This window comes from Mauremys mutica, chromosome 13, assembly GCF_020497125.1.
Source record: "Mauremys mutica isolate MM-2020 ecotype Southern chromosome 13, ASM2049712v1, whole genome shotgun sequence".
NCBI classification, from domain to species: Eukaryota; Metazoa; Chordata; order Testudines; family Geoemydidae; genus Mauremys; species Mauremys mutica.
Genome location: NC_059084.1, coordinates 32933303 through 32948496, shown reverse-complemented (window position 1 = coordinate 32948496; position 15194 = coordinate 32933303). Strand labels below are relative to the sequence as shown.

The window sequence follows — 15194 nt, the reverse complement described above, 5'->3', positions numbered from 1 at the left end:
CCATTAGTCTCACTGAAGCCAGTGTCACCAGCATAGAAGCAATGATCTTCATGCAGCAACTCCACTGGGCTATACATTGTGTGCAGATGCCAGATTCTACCTCCTGTCCTCTACTCTCAGCTCACCCATGGTGGTCAGAGATAAAGCTACAAAGTGTATTTCAAGAAAACTGATGTGGACATCACAAGCTGGGAGGAGCAAGCCGTCACCACCCGACCTCAATTCGTGCCACATCCTCAATCAGGCAGTGGCCCACTTCGAGGAGAAGCGCTTTGCTCTCAAAGATGAAAAGAGACAGAGAAGGAAGGAAAAAGAAAGCACTTTATCCCAGCAGGCAGCTGATCTACCAGGAAATGTCTGTACCTACTGTGGGTGGATCTGTGGTTCCAGGATCGGATTCCTGAGTCATCTCAGGACCCATATGTAAATCTGTGGACTTGGGCTTGGTCCTTAAATCCAAATCCTTAAATTTACCATAGTCAGAGGCATCCTCAATAGGCATCTTGTTGAATATGTCCAGAACTCTTCCAGTCAATTTTGCCATTAACGTATTCATTTTTTGATGCTCAGGAATTGCATGGAGGGGGCATAGTCTCTCAAAGATGATGAAATATTCAGCAATATCACTGGATTCATCATACTGTGGACATAGTCGCTCCCATTTGTGGATTTTTGGGAAGTGGAGCCAGCTACTGAAGGGTTCCATCTCTTCCACCTCATCACCTCCAGTTCATGCTGCCTCTCTCTTTCCCTCTTCTCCTGAGCAGCTTTTTCTCTGGCCACTTGTGCATCAATCTCCATTTGTTTGAATTCCATTTGTCTTTCATGTTCCTTCTTTTTCTCTTCAGCCTCCAGTCTGGCTAATTCCAGTTTTTTCTGGACCTCACTTTCAGTCATATTTGCTAACCTTCCTGCCCTTACTGTAGCCTAGCCCGAGAGCTAGGAAAAAAAAAAACCAACAGCTTGTGAATTTCCTTGCTGCAGCTTAACTACTCTGCCCTCAGGCAAAGAAAAAACTCCAGCTGCTGTCAGCTTAAAAAAAAAATTGTGCCCTTTAAAAAAAAATCTCCCTGGTTTTCAAGCAGCCAAAAGGAAAAAATGTGTCCTTTTAAAATCCTGAGGTCTATGCTTCTGGTTCAGAATGATCCCACCACGCTGCCACCATGTCAGGATCCCCACCCCCCGAACTTTGGGGTACAGCTGTGGGGACCTGCATGAAAGACCCCCTAAGCTTATATTGTACCAGCTTAGGTGAAAATCTTCCCCAAGGTACAAATTCCTTTCCTTGTCCTTGGACGACGGTATTGCTGCCACCACCAACTGATTTACACAAAAATTCAGGGGAGGGTCACTTGGAATCCCTATCCCCCCCCCCAAAATATCCCCCCAAGTCCCTTCACTCCCTTTCCTGGGGAGGCTTGAGAATAGCATACCAACTAATTGCCTTATCAATGTGAGTACAGACCAGACTCTTTATCTTTAGGACACTAAAATCAATCAGGTTCTTAAAAGAAGAACTTTATTATAAAGAAAAAAGTAAAAGAATCACACCTGCAAAATCAGGATGGAAGGTAACTTTACAGGATAATAAAGATTTAAAACACAGAGGACTCCTCTCTGGACTCAGCTTCACAGTTACAAAAACAGAAATAAAACTACCTTTGTAGCACAAGAAAATTCACAAGCCAAAACAAAAGATAACCTAATGCATTTCCTTGCCTTACTTACAATTTTTGTAATTTTAGATGGATCATTTCAGGTATGTTTTCAGGAGATGATGTACCTGCCTGGTCTCTCTCTCCGTCCGGAGAGGGAACAAAAAAAAAAAGAGCCACAAACAAATTCTCCCCCCTAGATTTGAAAGTATCTTCTTTCCTCATTGGCACCTGACCAGAAGGACCAACTAGGTGATTTGAGCTACTTAACCCCTTACAGGTAAAGCGATTCAGTACAGCTGCCAAGGAGGGATTTTATGCTACTCTTATCTCTGTTTATGACAGCACCTAACTCTCTGCCTCTGGACATGCACTCTGCCACCTCCCTCTAGATAAATATTTATCCACCATGGAATAGTCATTGGGTCAGACAGAAAGAGAGAGAATGAGAATGGCTCTGTAGTCCAGTCATTAGGGCATCCACCTGGAAGGTGGGAGACCTGGGTCCAGGTCCCCTCTCCAATCACTCTTTATTTATCCACAGTGTAACAACTTCAGCAAGAGAGACTGAGGAAGCCCCACATCAGAATATCACTTAGCTCAGTGGTTAGAGCATCCTCCTGCAAGGTGGAGATCCCTTTTCAAATCCTTTCTCCCCCTTCCGTCAAGGGGGACTTGGACCTGGGTCTCCCACACCAGGTGAGTGCTCTAACCACTGGGCTAAAATTTATCAGGTGAGTAGTGGCAGCCCCTCCTCCTCCCCCAGCTGTTTTGTGCATAACTCATTCCCCCAAGAAGCTGCTTGACTCCAGGTGGCAGCTGGTTCCCATCCATGGATTGCTGAGCAGAGGTAGGCACCATCCTGCAACTCGGACTTAGGCATCACAAGAGAGGGGCAGATTTTAGGGCACATCTCTCTGGTTGGCATCTGCCATTGGCTAGTTTAGACAGCTTCCTGCCTAGTATGTTGGCTGTTGTGAATCACATTTGAAGGTGTCTGTCTCTCCCCATATATTGTAAAGGAAGCCTAGGTGCCTAGCTCAGGCTTTGTGGATCACAGTGTGGTTCCTGTGATTTTTCTAGGCAGCTAAAAATTAGGCACTGTGATTGTCAGTCCCAAATTAATAGCTCCTTCATGAGAACTGAGCAAGGTGGGTTCTCTCAGCTGCCTTGAGGACAAAGTATATTTTTATACCCTCATCCAAAATTCTTGGCTGCTTCTGGCTTACTACCAAAGTGCCGGTATCAAATTTATAAAGTTGCCACTTGGAGTTGAGTCCACACTTTTACTCGTCAGAATCCTCTCAATATTCAAGCTAGATCAGATCCTTGTTTCAGGAGAGCAGATCTTCAGTCTCTTTAGTTAATACTCAGTCCTTGCCCTGAGGATTTCTGCTGGTTACTAATCTCTGAAACCAGGTTTCTGCATGGGCATTTCCATGACGGAAGGAGAAAAGTTCAAATTAAGAAGCCTTTTTAAAATTTGAACCCAAATTTAGTTCTGATCTCAGCTGGCTGATTTCTCAGTGATTATCTTCAGAGCTGATATAACTTCTGTCCTTGTTGGAGTTTCTACTTCCAGGAAATAGGGTGAGGGATAAGAGGAGGTTTAGGGCTTGTCCAGACGTAAAATGGAACCGAAGTAACTAATGGTGTGAAGTACAACTGATACGATTTCAGTATAGACTGGCCTTTGGGCAGGCCTCTCATTTCATTCCCACAACTCCCCTCTGCCTGGGTTGATTCATTCCTTGGTTAGAGCCCCATTTTCATACACAGTGTGTTGTGCCTTCCCACATATACGTTTTGTTTTCACATACACAAACCCTGCTCTGAAAACACACTTCCAAACAAATGCTCTTCTAGACCGTAGTACACACTATGTTAGTGGAGGTCTAGCAGTACAGGCCAGAGCTAGATGCATTACGTGAAAGGTATAGGTAAAGGGTCTGAGCAGTCTTGTTCACATGAATTCATTCCATGCGTTGCAGCCACAAAATTGACTGCTTTGTATCTGGCTTGCAGCGCAACTCCCGATCTTTCCCTAAACCAAGGAACATCTGAGGTCTTTTCTGGACTAGGAAGAAGGTTTGAGTTTAGGTTGGGTTTAGCTAGCATGGGCTAGCAATCTTGACCTTAACTCAATCACTTTTCCTAGGCTGGAAAATGCCAAAAGGTAACTATTGCATTCCCCCCCCCCGCCCCCTTGTAACAACAGCTTCTCTTCAGGCTTTAGCGTTTTCTCAAATCACATTTTATATCTTTCAGCCTCTTTCGTGGGACTGACTGAGCCTCAGAATTTTGCTTTCCAGTCCGCATTCGGACATTTTGAATTGCCTATTGAAAAGATGACATGTTTTAGCCCAGATTTCTCTGTGAGAAAGATCAAGAGAATCCAAGCTTTGGGACAGTTGGTTTTTAGGAGGGCTAGCTAATGCAGCTCACTCTTTCAAGGAAAGCTAGTCCAGGGGTTCTCGCAACAAATTTTTGGTGGCCTTAGTGTGTGGCCACCAACTCTTGCTGGTGGCCGCTCTGACAATTTTTCCTAAAATACTTAATTAACTTTAGGAAAAACATATAGATATGCACATACACATGTCCAAATCATTGTCATATGTTTATGTAGGGTTTTTAGGGTTTTTTTTGCAGATTTAATAATAAAAATAGTATACAGTCGTCTCTATTCTTTACTGGACCCAAACAGAATAGAAACAAATAAGTGAAATAAAAACTATTTCATTAGGATGGTGATGAAGCACTGTAATTTGTTACCTATGTAGGTGGAGGAATCTCCATCCTTAGAGGTTTTTAAGTTGGGGTTGGTCTGGATGACCTCCTGAAGTCTCTTCCAAACCTAATCTTCTATGATTCTAAGGTGCTTTGCATGTTCTTGACATTTTTGTTTCTTTTGCTTTTCTTTTGCCCTTGGCTGCAGGGCTCCAGTTTCGGGCTCACTTCCCACCCCATCGTTACTCCTGGCCCCCAAGCTGCCTCCCTACCCACCTCCCCATCCAGGATTTAATTTGTCCCACAGCTTGCCAGGGCTGAGTAAGTCTGTTGTGAAAAATAATATTTGTATGTTTGTTAATATCGCTTTTCACTGCCTCCCAGCTAGCTAGCAAGTCTGCTGCTGTGAAAAGTAGTATTAACAAACACACAAATACCACTTTTTACAGAAATAGACTTACTAGTTAGCAAGTCTTTAAAAAAAAAAGCAATCAGAAAAGCAAAAGAAATAACAAAAAAAGGCAAGAACGTGCAAAGCACTTTACAAAAAACCCTACATAAATAAATGCCTATGATTTGGATGTGGAGATGCGTGTATTTATTTGTTTTTCCTGAAATTAATTAAGTAATTTAGCAAAAATTGTCAGAGCGGTCACCAGCAAAAGTTGATGGCCTCACTCTGAGACCATTAAAAATTAGTTGTGAGAACCCTGCTCTAGGGACTGGTTGGCATAGTGATTATCCTCCTCTTCTAGAAGGTGTCATTTTTAAATGCAGCCTTATCTGAATGTGTGCTTTTCAATGTAAAAATCTGAATGTTTCTCTTTTCTTTCCTTATTCCTGCCCTTATCTGCAGTGCACGCAGTTGAGCGTAAGTGATGCTTGCTTCTTTCCTTTTCTATACTGTTCACTATGGGATTAATATAATTTCTGTTATGTGCTGTCTCCATAAATCCCTTGGGAAGGGCAGATAGAGCATTAGCTTAGGTTCTTAGCCTGGGATTTGTGAGTAGGTTTCAGGGGGCATGACCACTGACCCTTTCTTTGTCGCTAGAGTGGAGGGTGGATCTGTTCTAACTGGGGGTACCAGTATAGAAAAGGTTGAGAAGCTCTGGCCTGGATTACTTTAATAAGTCTGTAAGAGACAGTAGGTTGGTGGATGTGTTTAGTCTGGTGGACTAGCTGAGGGAGGCCTGATAATAGTTTGGAGAGGTAGAGTTAATAGATTTAAAGACCAGAAGGGATGATCATCTAGCCTGACCTCCTTCATAGCACAAGCCAGAGAATGTGCCCCAGTGATTCCTGCATCCAGCCCACTAGCTTGTGACTGAGTTAGAGCAGATCAAGAGGGTTACAAACCATGGGTTTCATTTTCAAGTGTTAAGTAGAAGTTGATTTCTTCAGAGCTAAAAATCCAAACGTTGTTGCCTGCTTGAACGACCTGGCATTCTTAGATTAGACGCTCCATGGGGCAGGGACTGCCCTTTTGTTCTGTGCTTGTACAGTGCCTAGCACAGTGCGGGCCATGCCGAGTGTTCTGAGGTGCTACAGTAATACAGATAAGTAATAATAATAATAACAACAACGGTGCTTTACTTGGCTTCTACATTCGTTTTGAAATAATCTTATTTACGGGCAGAGGTCTCCCGTGGGATTTTGGTGGTTGTGGGGGTGGATCTTATTGCTCTTCATAGGCAGGGTGGGAAGAATGAACCCTGCACCCTGGTTGTGGCAGCAGCCAACCTTCAGTCAGTGGAAGGCTGCTCTCTGTGCTGGATCCCAGACATTCTGGAGGAGCCAGCAGCAAGGGATGATCCAACCACCCTTTGTGCCTTCTAGTGAAGAAACGAAGGGAGGCTGAAGTCGAGAGTAGCAAGGGGTTGAAGCAATGGGGATGGTTATAATTGTGAAGGCCAGTATGGTTTTGGAGGCAGGATGGGAGGGGCAGCCTGAGGCTCTCCCACCCCAAATACCCCATAGGCTGCCCATTGCCGTACCTTTGGCTAAAGTGTCTGCAGAATGTGTAGATTCCCTCCATCACGTCACATAAACCACTAATCCTGCTGTACATTGTATTGACCTGCAATCTCCACTATAAATAATTTTCCTATTCACCTTTCATATAGTGTTATGTGTTAGTCACCTACGACATTTCATGTTAACCTCAAAGTGCCTTTCAGTAGAGTTCTAAATACGTGAATAGGCTTTGTATTGGAAACACTTTAACGATAGCAATTGGGCACTCATATGTAATATTGTTCAACATGAAGAGGTATCCTGTATGTATATATTATTGAGAAAGTAACATTACGATTTGGTGAGGTCTTGGATATGAGGAGGAGAAGGCAAGGGAGGGATCAAGGATGATACTAAGGTTACAAGCGTGGGTGATGGAAAGGAAGATGGTATTGCTGACAGGGTAAGGAGGAAAGAACAAGTGTTCCTTCATAGCCATGTGGAGTGTAAGGTGGTAGGATGACATCCAAGAGGGTGGATTCAGGGGTCTGGGCTGGAGGTTAGAGGTGAACGATGGCTATGTCTGTGTTTGAGAAAGGGGAGCGTATGTGAATTTTTAAGTACTGATCAGAGGAATGATAGTGGAACACATGGGTTCTAATGGTATGGAGGAACAAAAGGAGAGGGCCAAGTATACTGGGCACAAACCTCATCAGTGAGAAGTGGATTCTCATCCTCATATTGACAACTATTTACTCTGACAGTGGCTGGGTTAGAGCCTCTTTGTACCTTAGTTATTCCATCTGTAAAATGATTCATCGCTGAGTAGATGAAGCTGTGTATTCCACGTAGGTGTGTGCATGCCCGGAGCTGGAGAAATTTGCCTAGCAGTACCTATGGAGGGCTTAGTGGTCATAGCCCCTCCGCTGGCTACATGAGGCAGCACCATTCTCACCATTTCTTCTTACCACCCGTGGCTGGACTCAGAGCTCTGTGTGGTTTTAACCTCACAACCTCTCAACTAGTTTAGTTTTTTCGCTTGTTGTGTATAGTGAGTAGTACGCTTAGTATGTCAGAAAACTTGCATTCCTAGTAGCGATAACATCTGCAAGGAGAGTCTACAAGTTGCAGGCTCTGATGGCAGAGCCACCTTATACACAATTCTCCAAAGACAGAGTGACTTTATGACCGCATCCAAAATTGTTGTGTAAACTGATTTCTCAGTTTCATTTGAACCAGGTGGTATATTTACCGGTGTTCTTTCCGAAGCCACATTCATCCCCAAAGGAGCAAACGTCTTCATCCCTTAGATATCAGGCAATGTCTAGCCTTCTGTGTGGACAGGACTAAACTGTCTTGTGCTTCATCTCGTTTGTGTCATATGCAGATCGCATGAAGGGTAAAGTGGTCTCTTCACAGACAATTACAAATGTATAGCATCCTGCATCATAGAATCATAGATGATTAGAATCGGAAGAGACCTCAGGAGGTCATCTAGTCCAACCCCCCACTCAAAGCAGGACCAACACCAACTAAATCATCCCAGCCACGGCTTTGTCAAGCCGGGCCTTAAAAACCTCTAAGGAAGGAGATTCCACTACATCGCTAGGTAATCCATTCCAGTGCTTCACTACCCTCCTAGTGAAATAGTTTTTCCTAATATCCAACCTAGGTCTCCCCCACTGCAATTTGAGACCATTGTTCCTTGTTCTGTCATCTGCCACCACTGAGAACAGCCTAGCTCCATCCTCTTTGAAACCCCACTCTTCTGCAGACTAAATAAGCTTAGTTCCCTCAGCCTCATAAGTCATGTGCCCCTAATATTTTTTGTTGCCCTTGGCTGGACTCTCTCCAATTTGTCCACATCCTTTCTGTAGTGGGGGGCCCAAAACTGGACGTAGTGCTCCAGATGTGGCCTCACCCGTGCCGAATAGAGGGGAATAATCACTTCCTTTGATCTACTGGCAGTGTTCCTAATAATGCAGCCCAGTGTGCCATTAGCCTTCTTGGCAACAAGGGCACACTCTTGACTCATAACCAACTTCTCATGCACTGTAATCCCCAGGTCCTTTTCTGCAGAACTGCCACTTAGCCAGTCAGTCCCCAGCCTGTAGCAGTGCATGGGATTCTTCCATCCTAAGTGCAGGACTCTGCACTCGTCCTTGTTGAACCTCATCAGATTTTGTTTGGCCCAATCCTCCAATTTGTCTAGGTCACTCTGGACCCTATCCCTAACCTCCAGCATATCTACCTCAGCCCCCAGTTTAGTGTCATCCACGAACTTGCTGAGGATGCAATCCATGCCATCCTCCAGATCATTAATGAAAATGTGGAACAAAACCGGTCCAATGACCGACCTGCCAACTAGATGTTGAGCCGTTGATCACTGCCCGTTGAGCTTGATGATCTAGCCAGCTTTCTATCCACCTTATAGTCCATTCATCCAATCCATACTTTTTTTTAACTTGCTGTCAAGGATACTGTGGGAGACCGTATCAAAAGCTTTGCTAAATTCAAGATATATCACGTCCATCACTTTCCCCATATCCACAGAGCCAGTTATCTCATTACGGAAGGCAATCAGGTTGGTCAGGCATGACTTTCCCTTGAGGAATCCATGTTGACTGTTCCTGATCACCTTCCTCTCCTCCAAGTGCTTCAAAAGCCTGAGGTGAGGCTGCAGTCTGTAGTTCTCTGGGTTCTCCTCCTTCCCTTTTTTACAGGTGGCACTATATTTGCCTTTTCCCAATCGTCCGGGACCTCCACCGATCACCACGAGTTTTCAAAGATAATGGTCAATGGCTCTGCAATCACATCAGCCAAGTCCCTCAGCACCCTCAGATGCATTGCATCCGGCCCTATGGATTTGTGCATTTCCAGCTTTTCTAAATAGTCCTCAATCTCTTCTTTCACCACGAGGGCTGCTCACCTCCTCCCCATACTGTGCAGCCCAGTGCAGCAGTCTGGGAGCTGACCTTGTCTGTGAAGACCGAGGCAAAAAAAAGCATTGAGTACTTCAGCTTTTTCCACATCATCTGTCACTAGGTTGCCTGCCCCATTCAGTAAGGGTCCCACACTTTCCCTGACCACCTTCTTGTTGCTAACATACTTGTAGAAACCCTTCTTATTACTCTTAACATCCCTTGCTAGTTGCAACTCCAGTTGTTCTTTGGCCTTCCTGCTTACACCCCTGCATGCTCAAGTGATATTTTTATACCCCTCCCTAATTATCTGTCCAAGTTTCTACTTCTTGACAGCTTCCTTTCTGTGTTGAAGCGCATCGAAGATTTATTTGTTAAGCCAAGCTGGTCACCTGCCATATTTGCTATTTTTTCTGCACATCGGGATGGTTTGTTCCTGTGTCCTAAATAAAGCTTCTTTAAAATACAGCCTGCTCTCCTGGACTCCTTTCCCCCTCAGATTAGCCCCTAGGGGATCCTGCCCATCACTTCCCTGAGGGAGTCAAAGTCTGCTTTTCTGAAATCCAGGGTCTGTATTCTGCTGCTCTCCTTTCTTCCTTTTGTCAGGATCCTGAACTCGACCATCTCATGATCACTGCTGCCTGGGTTGCCACCCGCTTCTACTTCCCCTACCAATGCTTCCCTGTTTGTGAGCAACAGGTCAAGAGTAGCACGGCCCCTAGTTGGTTCCTCCAGCAGTTGCATCAGGAAGTTGTTCCCAACACTCTCCAAAAACTTCCCGGGTTTTCGGTGCACTGCTGTATTGCTCTCCCAGCAGATGTAAGGGTGATTGAAGTCCCCAGAAGAACCAGGGCCTGTGATCTGGTAACTTCTGTTAGTTGTCCGAAGAAGGCCTCGTCTACTTCATCCTCCTGGTCTGGTGGTCTATAGCAGATGCCCACCACGACATCACCCTTGTTGCTCTCATCTCTTAACTTAACCCAAAGACTCTCAACAGGCTTTTCTCCAGTTTCATACTGGAGCTCTGAGCAGTCATACTGCTCTCTTGCATACAGTGCAACTCCTCCACCTTTTCTCCCCTGCCTGTCCTTCCTGAATAGTTTATACCCATCCATGACAGTGCTCCAGTCATGTGAGTTACCTCACCAATTCTCTGTTATTTCAGTCACATCATAGTTCCTTGACTGTGCCAGGACTTCCAATTCTTCTTCGAGTGATTGCTCCTATGCATTCCAGTTAGGTGTGCGCGCTGCGCGTGCACGGCTCTCTGGAACATTTTTACCCTAGCAACTCCGGCGGGCCGGCTGGGCGCCCCCTGGAGTGGCGCCGCTATGGCGCCGAATATATACCCCAGCCGGCCCGTCCGCTCCTCAGTTCCTTCTTACCGCCCGTGACGGCCAGTTAGAACAGTGGAGTGCTCTCTCACCTCCACAGCCCTAGCGTTTCTCCATCTCTTCAGTGTATATAGTTGGTTAACTTAGTTTAGTTGTTAGATTAGTTGAATAAGTTTAGTAGTTATAGTATAGTAAGGGAATTAGAGGGGTTAGCCCCTCTTCTTCCACAACCGGTGCGGGCTCATGCCCAAGGCACCGGGGTTTAAGCCCTGCGCGGCTTGCCAGCGGCACATGCCCATCGGCGACTCGCACGACTCCTGCCTGCGCTGCCTCGGGGAATCTCACAGGACAGATAAGTGCCCGATTTGCACGGCGTTTAAGCCGCGCACGAGAAAGGAGCGAGACTCTCGCCTCAAACAGCTCCTTACGGAGTCGGCACTTCAGCCTCCCGCTCCGTCCCCGGCGCCGCCGAAACCGTCCTCGGCGCGCAGCGCACCAGCGGCACCGAGCCGTCCCGGTACCGACGCAGCTAAAGAGTCGCAGACGGCACCGAAGTCCCGGCACCGTTCCCTCTCCCCACAGAGGAAGCGGAAGACGGCGCACTCGGCTCCTAAGCCTCCAACTTCGGGACAGCTTACCCAGCCATCACCGGCACCTCCGGCACCGGCTGTGGTAGTGCACAAGCCGTGCACGGTTCCGTTGACTCCGGCACCTCAAGAGCCGTCGAGTCCGGTACCTCCCCGGTGCCGACCGCGGTCGAGCTGCATCTCCCGTCCACGCCTGAGACATTCGCGACGGCGAGAGAGCTTATTGAGCTCGCAGAGGCACTGAGCCTCCGGCCCCCGGCACCGCCGGTGCGGGCTGTTCAGTCGGTGGGCAAGCCGGCAATGATGCGGCCCCCGACAGACGGGATGGACGGCGCTCCAAGTCTCGGACCTGGTCCCGATCCAGGAACGGTCGCCGTCTCGTCGATCTCGATCCCATCACCGATCTCCGTCTCGGTACCGCTCCCCGTCCCGGCACCGGTCGCAGTCCCGGTACCGCTCAGTATCGCGGTACCAGTCACACTCCCGGCGACGCTCACGGTCCCGGTCACCGGACCGACGGTACCGTCGGAGGTCCGGCTCCCAGTACCGATCTCGACATCGCGACTCCCGAAGCCGCTCTCGTCACCGACGATCGAGGTCGCGCTCAGGCTCCCGGTACCGAAGTGGTCGACGGTCCAGATCTCCATCCTGGCACCGTGACGGCCAGCACCGATCCTCGGCACTGTCCGGGGACAAGCTGCCTCCTTCCACGGCGCACTCCATCAGCGCCTCTGCCCCCCCGTGGCCTTCGCGTCAGCCATCCGTCGCCTCCCAGGCGGGCAGCGGGACAGATCTCCGGGCTGCCACCCAGAGCCAGGACCTTGGACCTCAGCAGTGGGGTTTTTGGGTCCCCTGGGCCTACCATGAGCCCGAAGGGCTCCCCTTTCCCCAGCACCCAGCGGGTGCTGAACGCAGGGTGCCAGAGGCCATGGTGAGCAGGCCTCCCCCAACACCACAGGACTTCGGCAGACTCCGCCATCCGAACCTGCAGTCCCTCCATCTTACAGCTTGGTACCTGCGTGGTTGACCCACGCAGAGAGGGACTGTTCGGCGGCAGTACAGCAAGTCCTGCTAGAGAGCAGAAAGCCTTCCACTCGCTCCACCTACCTTGCGAAATGGAAGCGATTCGTGCTCTGGTGTGATCAACGAGGCCTCAATCCCTTCGTAGTCCCTGTCCCTACCATCCTGGACTACCTCTGGTACCTTAAGGAGCAAGGTCTTGCGGTCTCCTCCTTGAGGGTACACCTGGCAGTAGTGTCCGCCTTTCGTCCATCTATGGGAGGTCGGTCCATCTTCTCCAACCAGATGGTTTCCCGCTTCCTTAAAGGCCTGGACCACTTGTACCCGCCGGTGCGGCGTCCTGCCCCGACCTGGGATTTGAATCTCGTTCTGGCCAAGCTTATGGGACCGCCCTTCGAGCCTCTGTCCACGTGCTCTCTGCTCTACCTCTCCTGGAAGACAGCCTTCCTCGTCGCAATTACATCAGCAAGGCGAGTCTCTGAGCTCCGTGCTCTAACGGTTGGTCCTCCATACACCGTCTTCCACGGAGACAAGGTGCAGCTTCGACCACACCCGGCCTTCCTCCCTAAGGTGGTGTCAGTGTTCCACCTCAACCAGGAGATCTTCCTCCCGGTCTTCTTCCCGAAGCCGCACGCCTCCCCTCAGGAGCAACAGCTTCACACCCTGGATGTCCGCAGGGCCCTTGCCTTTTACATCGAGCGGACGAAACCCTTCCGGCGTTCGACCCAGCTGTTTGTAGCAGTCGCCGACCGCATGAAGGGCGAGCCGGTCTCCTCCCAGCGGATTTCCTCCTGGGTAACGGCATGTATTCGGACGTGCTACGAGCTTGCTCGCGTGCCACCATGCCGCCTCACTGCTCACTCGACGAGAGCGCACGCCTCGTCGGCCGCCTTCCTGGCCCATGTCCCCATCCAGGACATCTGTAGAGCGGCCACCTGGTCTTCTGTCCACACCTTCGCTTCCCACTACGCGTTGGTGCAGCAATCTAGAGACGATGCAGCCTTCGGCTCCGCAGTCTTACACTCTGCCACGTCTCACTCCGACCCCACCGCCTAGGTAAGGCTTGGGAATCACCTAACTGGAATGCATAGGAGCAATCACTCGAAGAAGAAAAGACGGTTACTCACCGTAGTAACTGTTGTTCTTCGAGATGTGTTGCTCCTATCCATTCCAGACCCGCCCTCCTTCCCCACTGTCGGAGTAGCCGGCAAGAAGGAACTGAGGAGCGGACGGGCTGGCTGGGGTATATATTCGGCGCCATAGCGGCGCCACTCCAGGGGGCACTCAGCCGGCCCGCCGGAGTTGCTAGGGTAAAAATGTTCCGGAGAGCCGTGCACGCGCGGCGTGCACACCTAACTGGAATGGATAGGAGCAACACATCTCGAAGAACAACAGTTACTACGGTGAGTAACCGTCTTTTCTTCCTGCTTGTTTCCCAGGCTTCTTGCATTCGTATATAGGCACCCAAGATAATTCGCCGATTGCCCTGCTTTCTCAGTATGAATCAGAGGCCTTCCCCATTGTACCCTCCTCCTTGTGTTTCCTCCCAGTATCCCACTTCCCCACTTATCTCAGGGCTTAGGTCTTCATCCCCCAGCGAGCTAGTTTAAAGCCCTCCTCACTAGGTTAGCAAGTATGCTCTGACTGCAAATATGCTCTTCCCTCTCTTCATTAGGTGGTTCCCATCTCTTCCTAGCAATTCTCCTTCCGGGAACAACATCCCATGGTTGAAGAATCCAAAGCCCTCTCTCTGATACCACGTGCACAACCATACATTTACTTCCACAATTTGATGGTCCCTACCTGGGCCTGTATTGGTCTAGCTTCATCTTCCAGCCATTACATGATCTTACCCTTCTCTTTGTTAGACTCAAGGAGCTCAAACTATTCAGCTTATCCATATAAGGCAGCTTTTCTAATCCTTTAATGATTCTTGTGTCTCATTCTCTTTGAACATGCTCCAATTTATCAATATATCTTTTGAATTGTCGGCACTAGAATTGGACACAATATTCCAAAGGTAATAAAAAAAAAAGGTAATAATTGGAGATATACCAATCTCCTAGAACTGGAAGGGACCTCGAAAGGTCATTGAGTCCAGCCCCCTGCCTTCACTAGCAGGACCAATTTTTGCCCCAGATCCCTAAGTGGCCTCCTCAAGGATTGAACTCACAACCCTGGGTTTAGCAGGCCAATGCTCAAACCACTGAGCTATCCCTCCCCCCCCAGTAGCACCAGTGCCAAATGTAAAGATAAAATAACCTCTATACTCCTTCTGGAGTATAAACACGGGATCACATTCGCTCTTTTGGCCACAATATCACACTGTGAGTTCATGTTCAGCTGATTATCCACCATGATTCCCAAATCTTTTTCAGAGTTACTGCTTCCCAAATATGATCTACGTTCTTTGTTCCTAGATGCATACATTTACATTTAGCCATATTAAAACGCATAATGTTTGTTTGCGCCCAGTTTACCAAGCGATCCCGATCACTCTAAATCAGTGACCTGTCCTCTTCATTATTTACTACTCCCCCAATTATTGTGTCATCTTCAAACTTTGTCAGTGATGATTTTGTTTTCCTACAGGTGGCTAATAAAAGTGTTAAATAGTGTAGGGCCAGGAACTGATCCCTGTGGGACCCCACTGAACACACAACCGCTTGATGACTATTCCCCATTTACGATTACATTTTGAGATCTATTATCCATCTTTTAATCCATTTAATGTATGCCAGATGTCATTCTAGTGTTTTTAGTCCAAATGTCATGCAGCATCAAGTCAAATGCCTTACAGAAGTCTTAGCATATTAGATAAACATTATTACCATTATCATCCAAACTTGTAACCTCATAAAAAAAGATACCAAGTTAATCTGACAGGATCTATTTTCCATAAGCCAAAATTGATTTGCATTAATTACATTACCCTCCTTGAATTCGTTAATCGAGTCCTGTATCAACCACTTTATTTTCTTGTCTGGGATTGGT

General features: G+C 47.9%; 1 protein-coding gene across 2 annotated transcripts in view; it reads left to right on the top strand.

Annotated features, from left to right (window-relative positions):
- Positions 1-15194, top strand: part of ERGIC3 (ERGIC and golgi 3) — a 68498-nt gene that overhangs the window by 37544 nt on the left and 15760 nt on the right. The window contains exon 8 of one of the 2 annotated variants that reach the window (XM_044985466.1): positions 5239-5253. The exons of the other annotated variant lie outside the window; for it this stretch is intronic. Coding sequence (XP_044841401.1) covers positions 5239-5253 — 15 coding nt within the window. The remainder of the gene's footprint in view (positions 1-5238; positions 5254-15194) is intronic. 2 annotated transcript variants of the gene reach the window in all.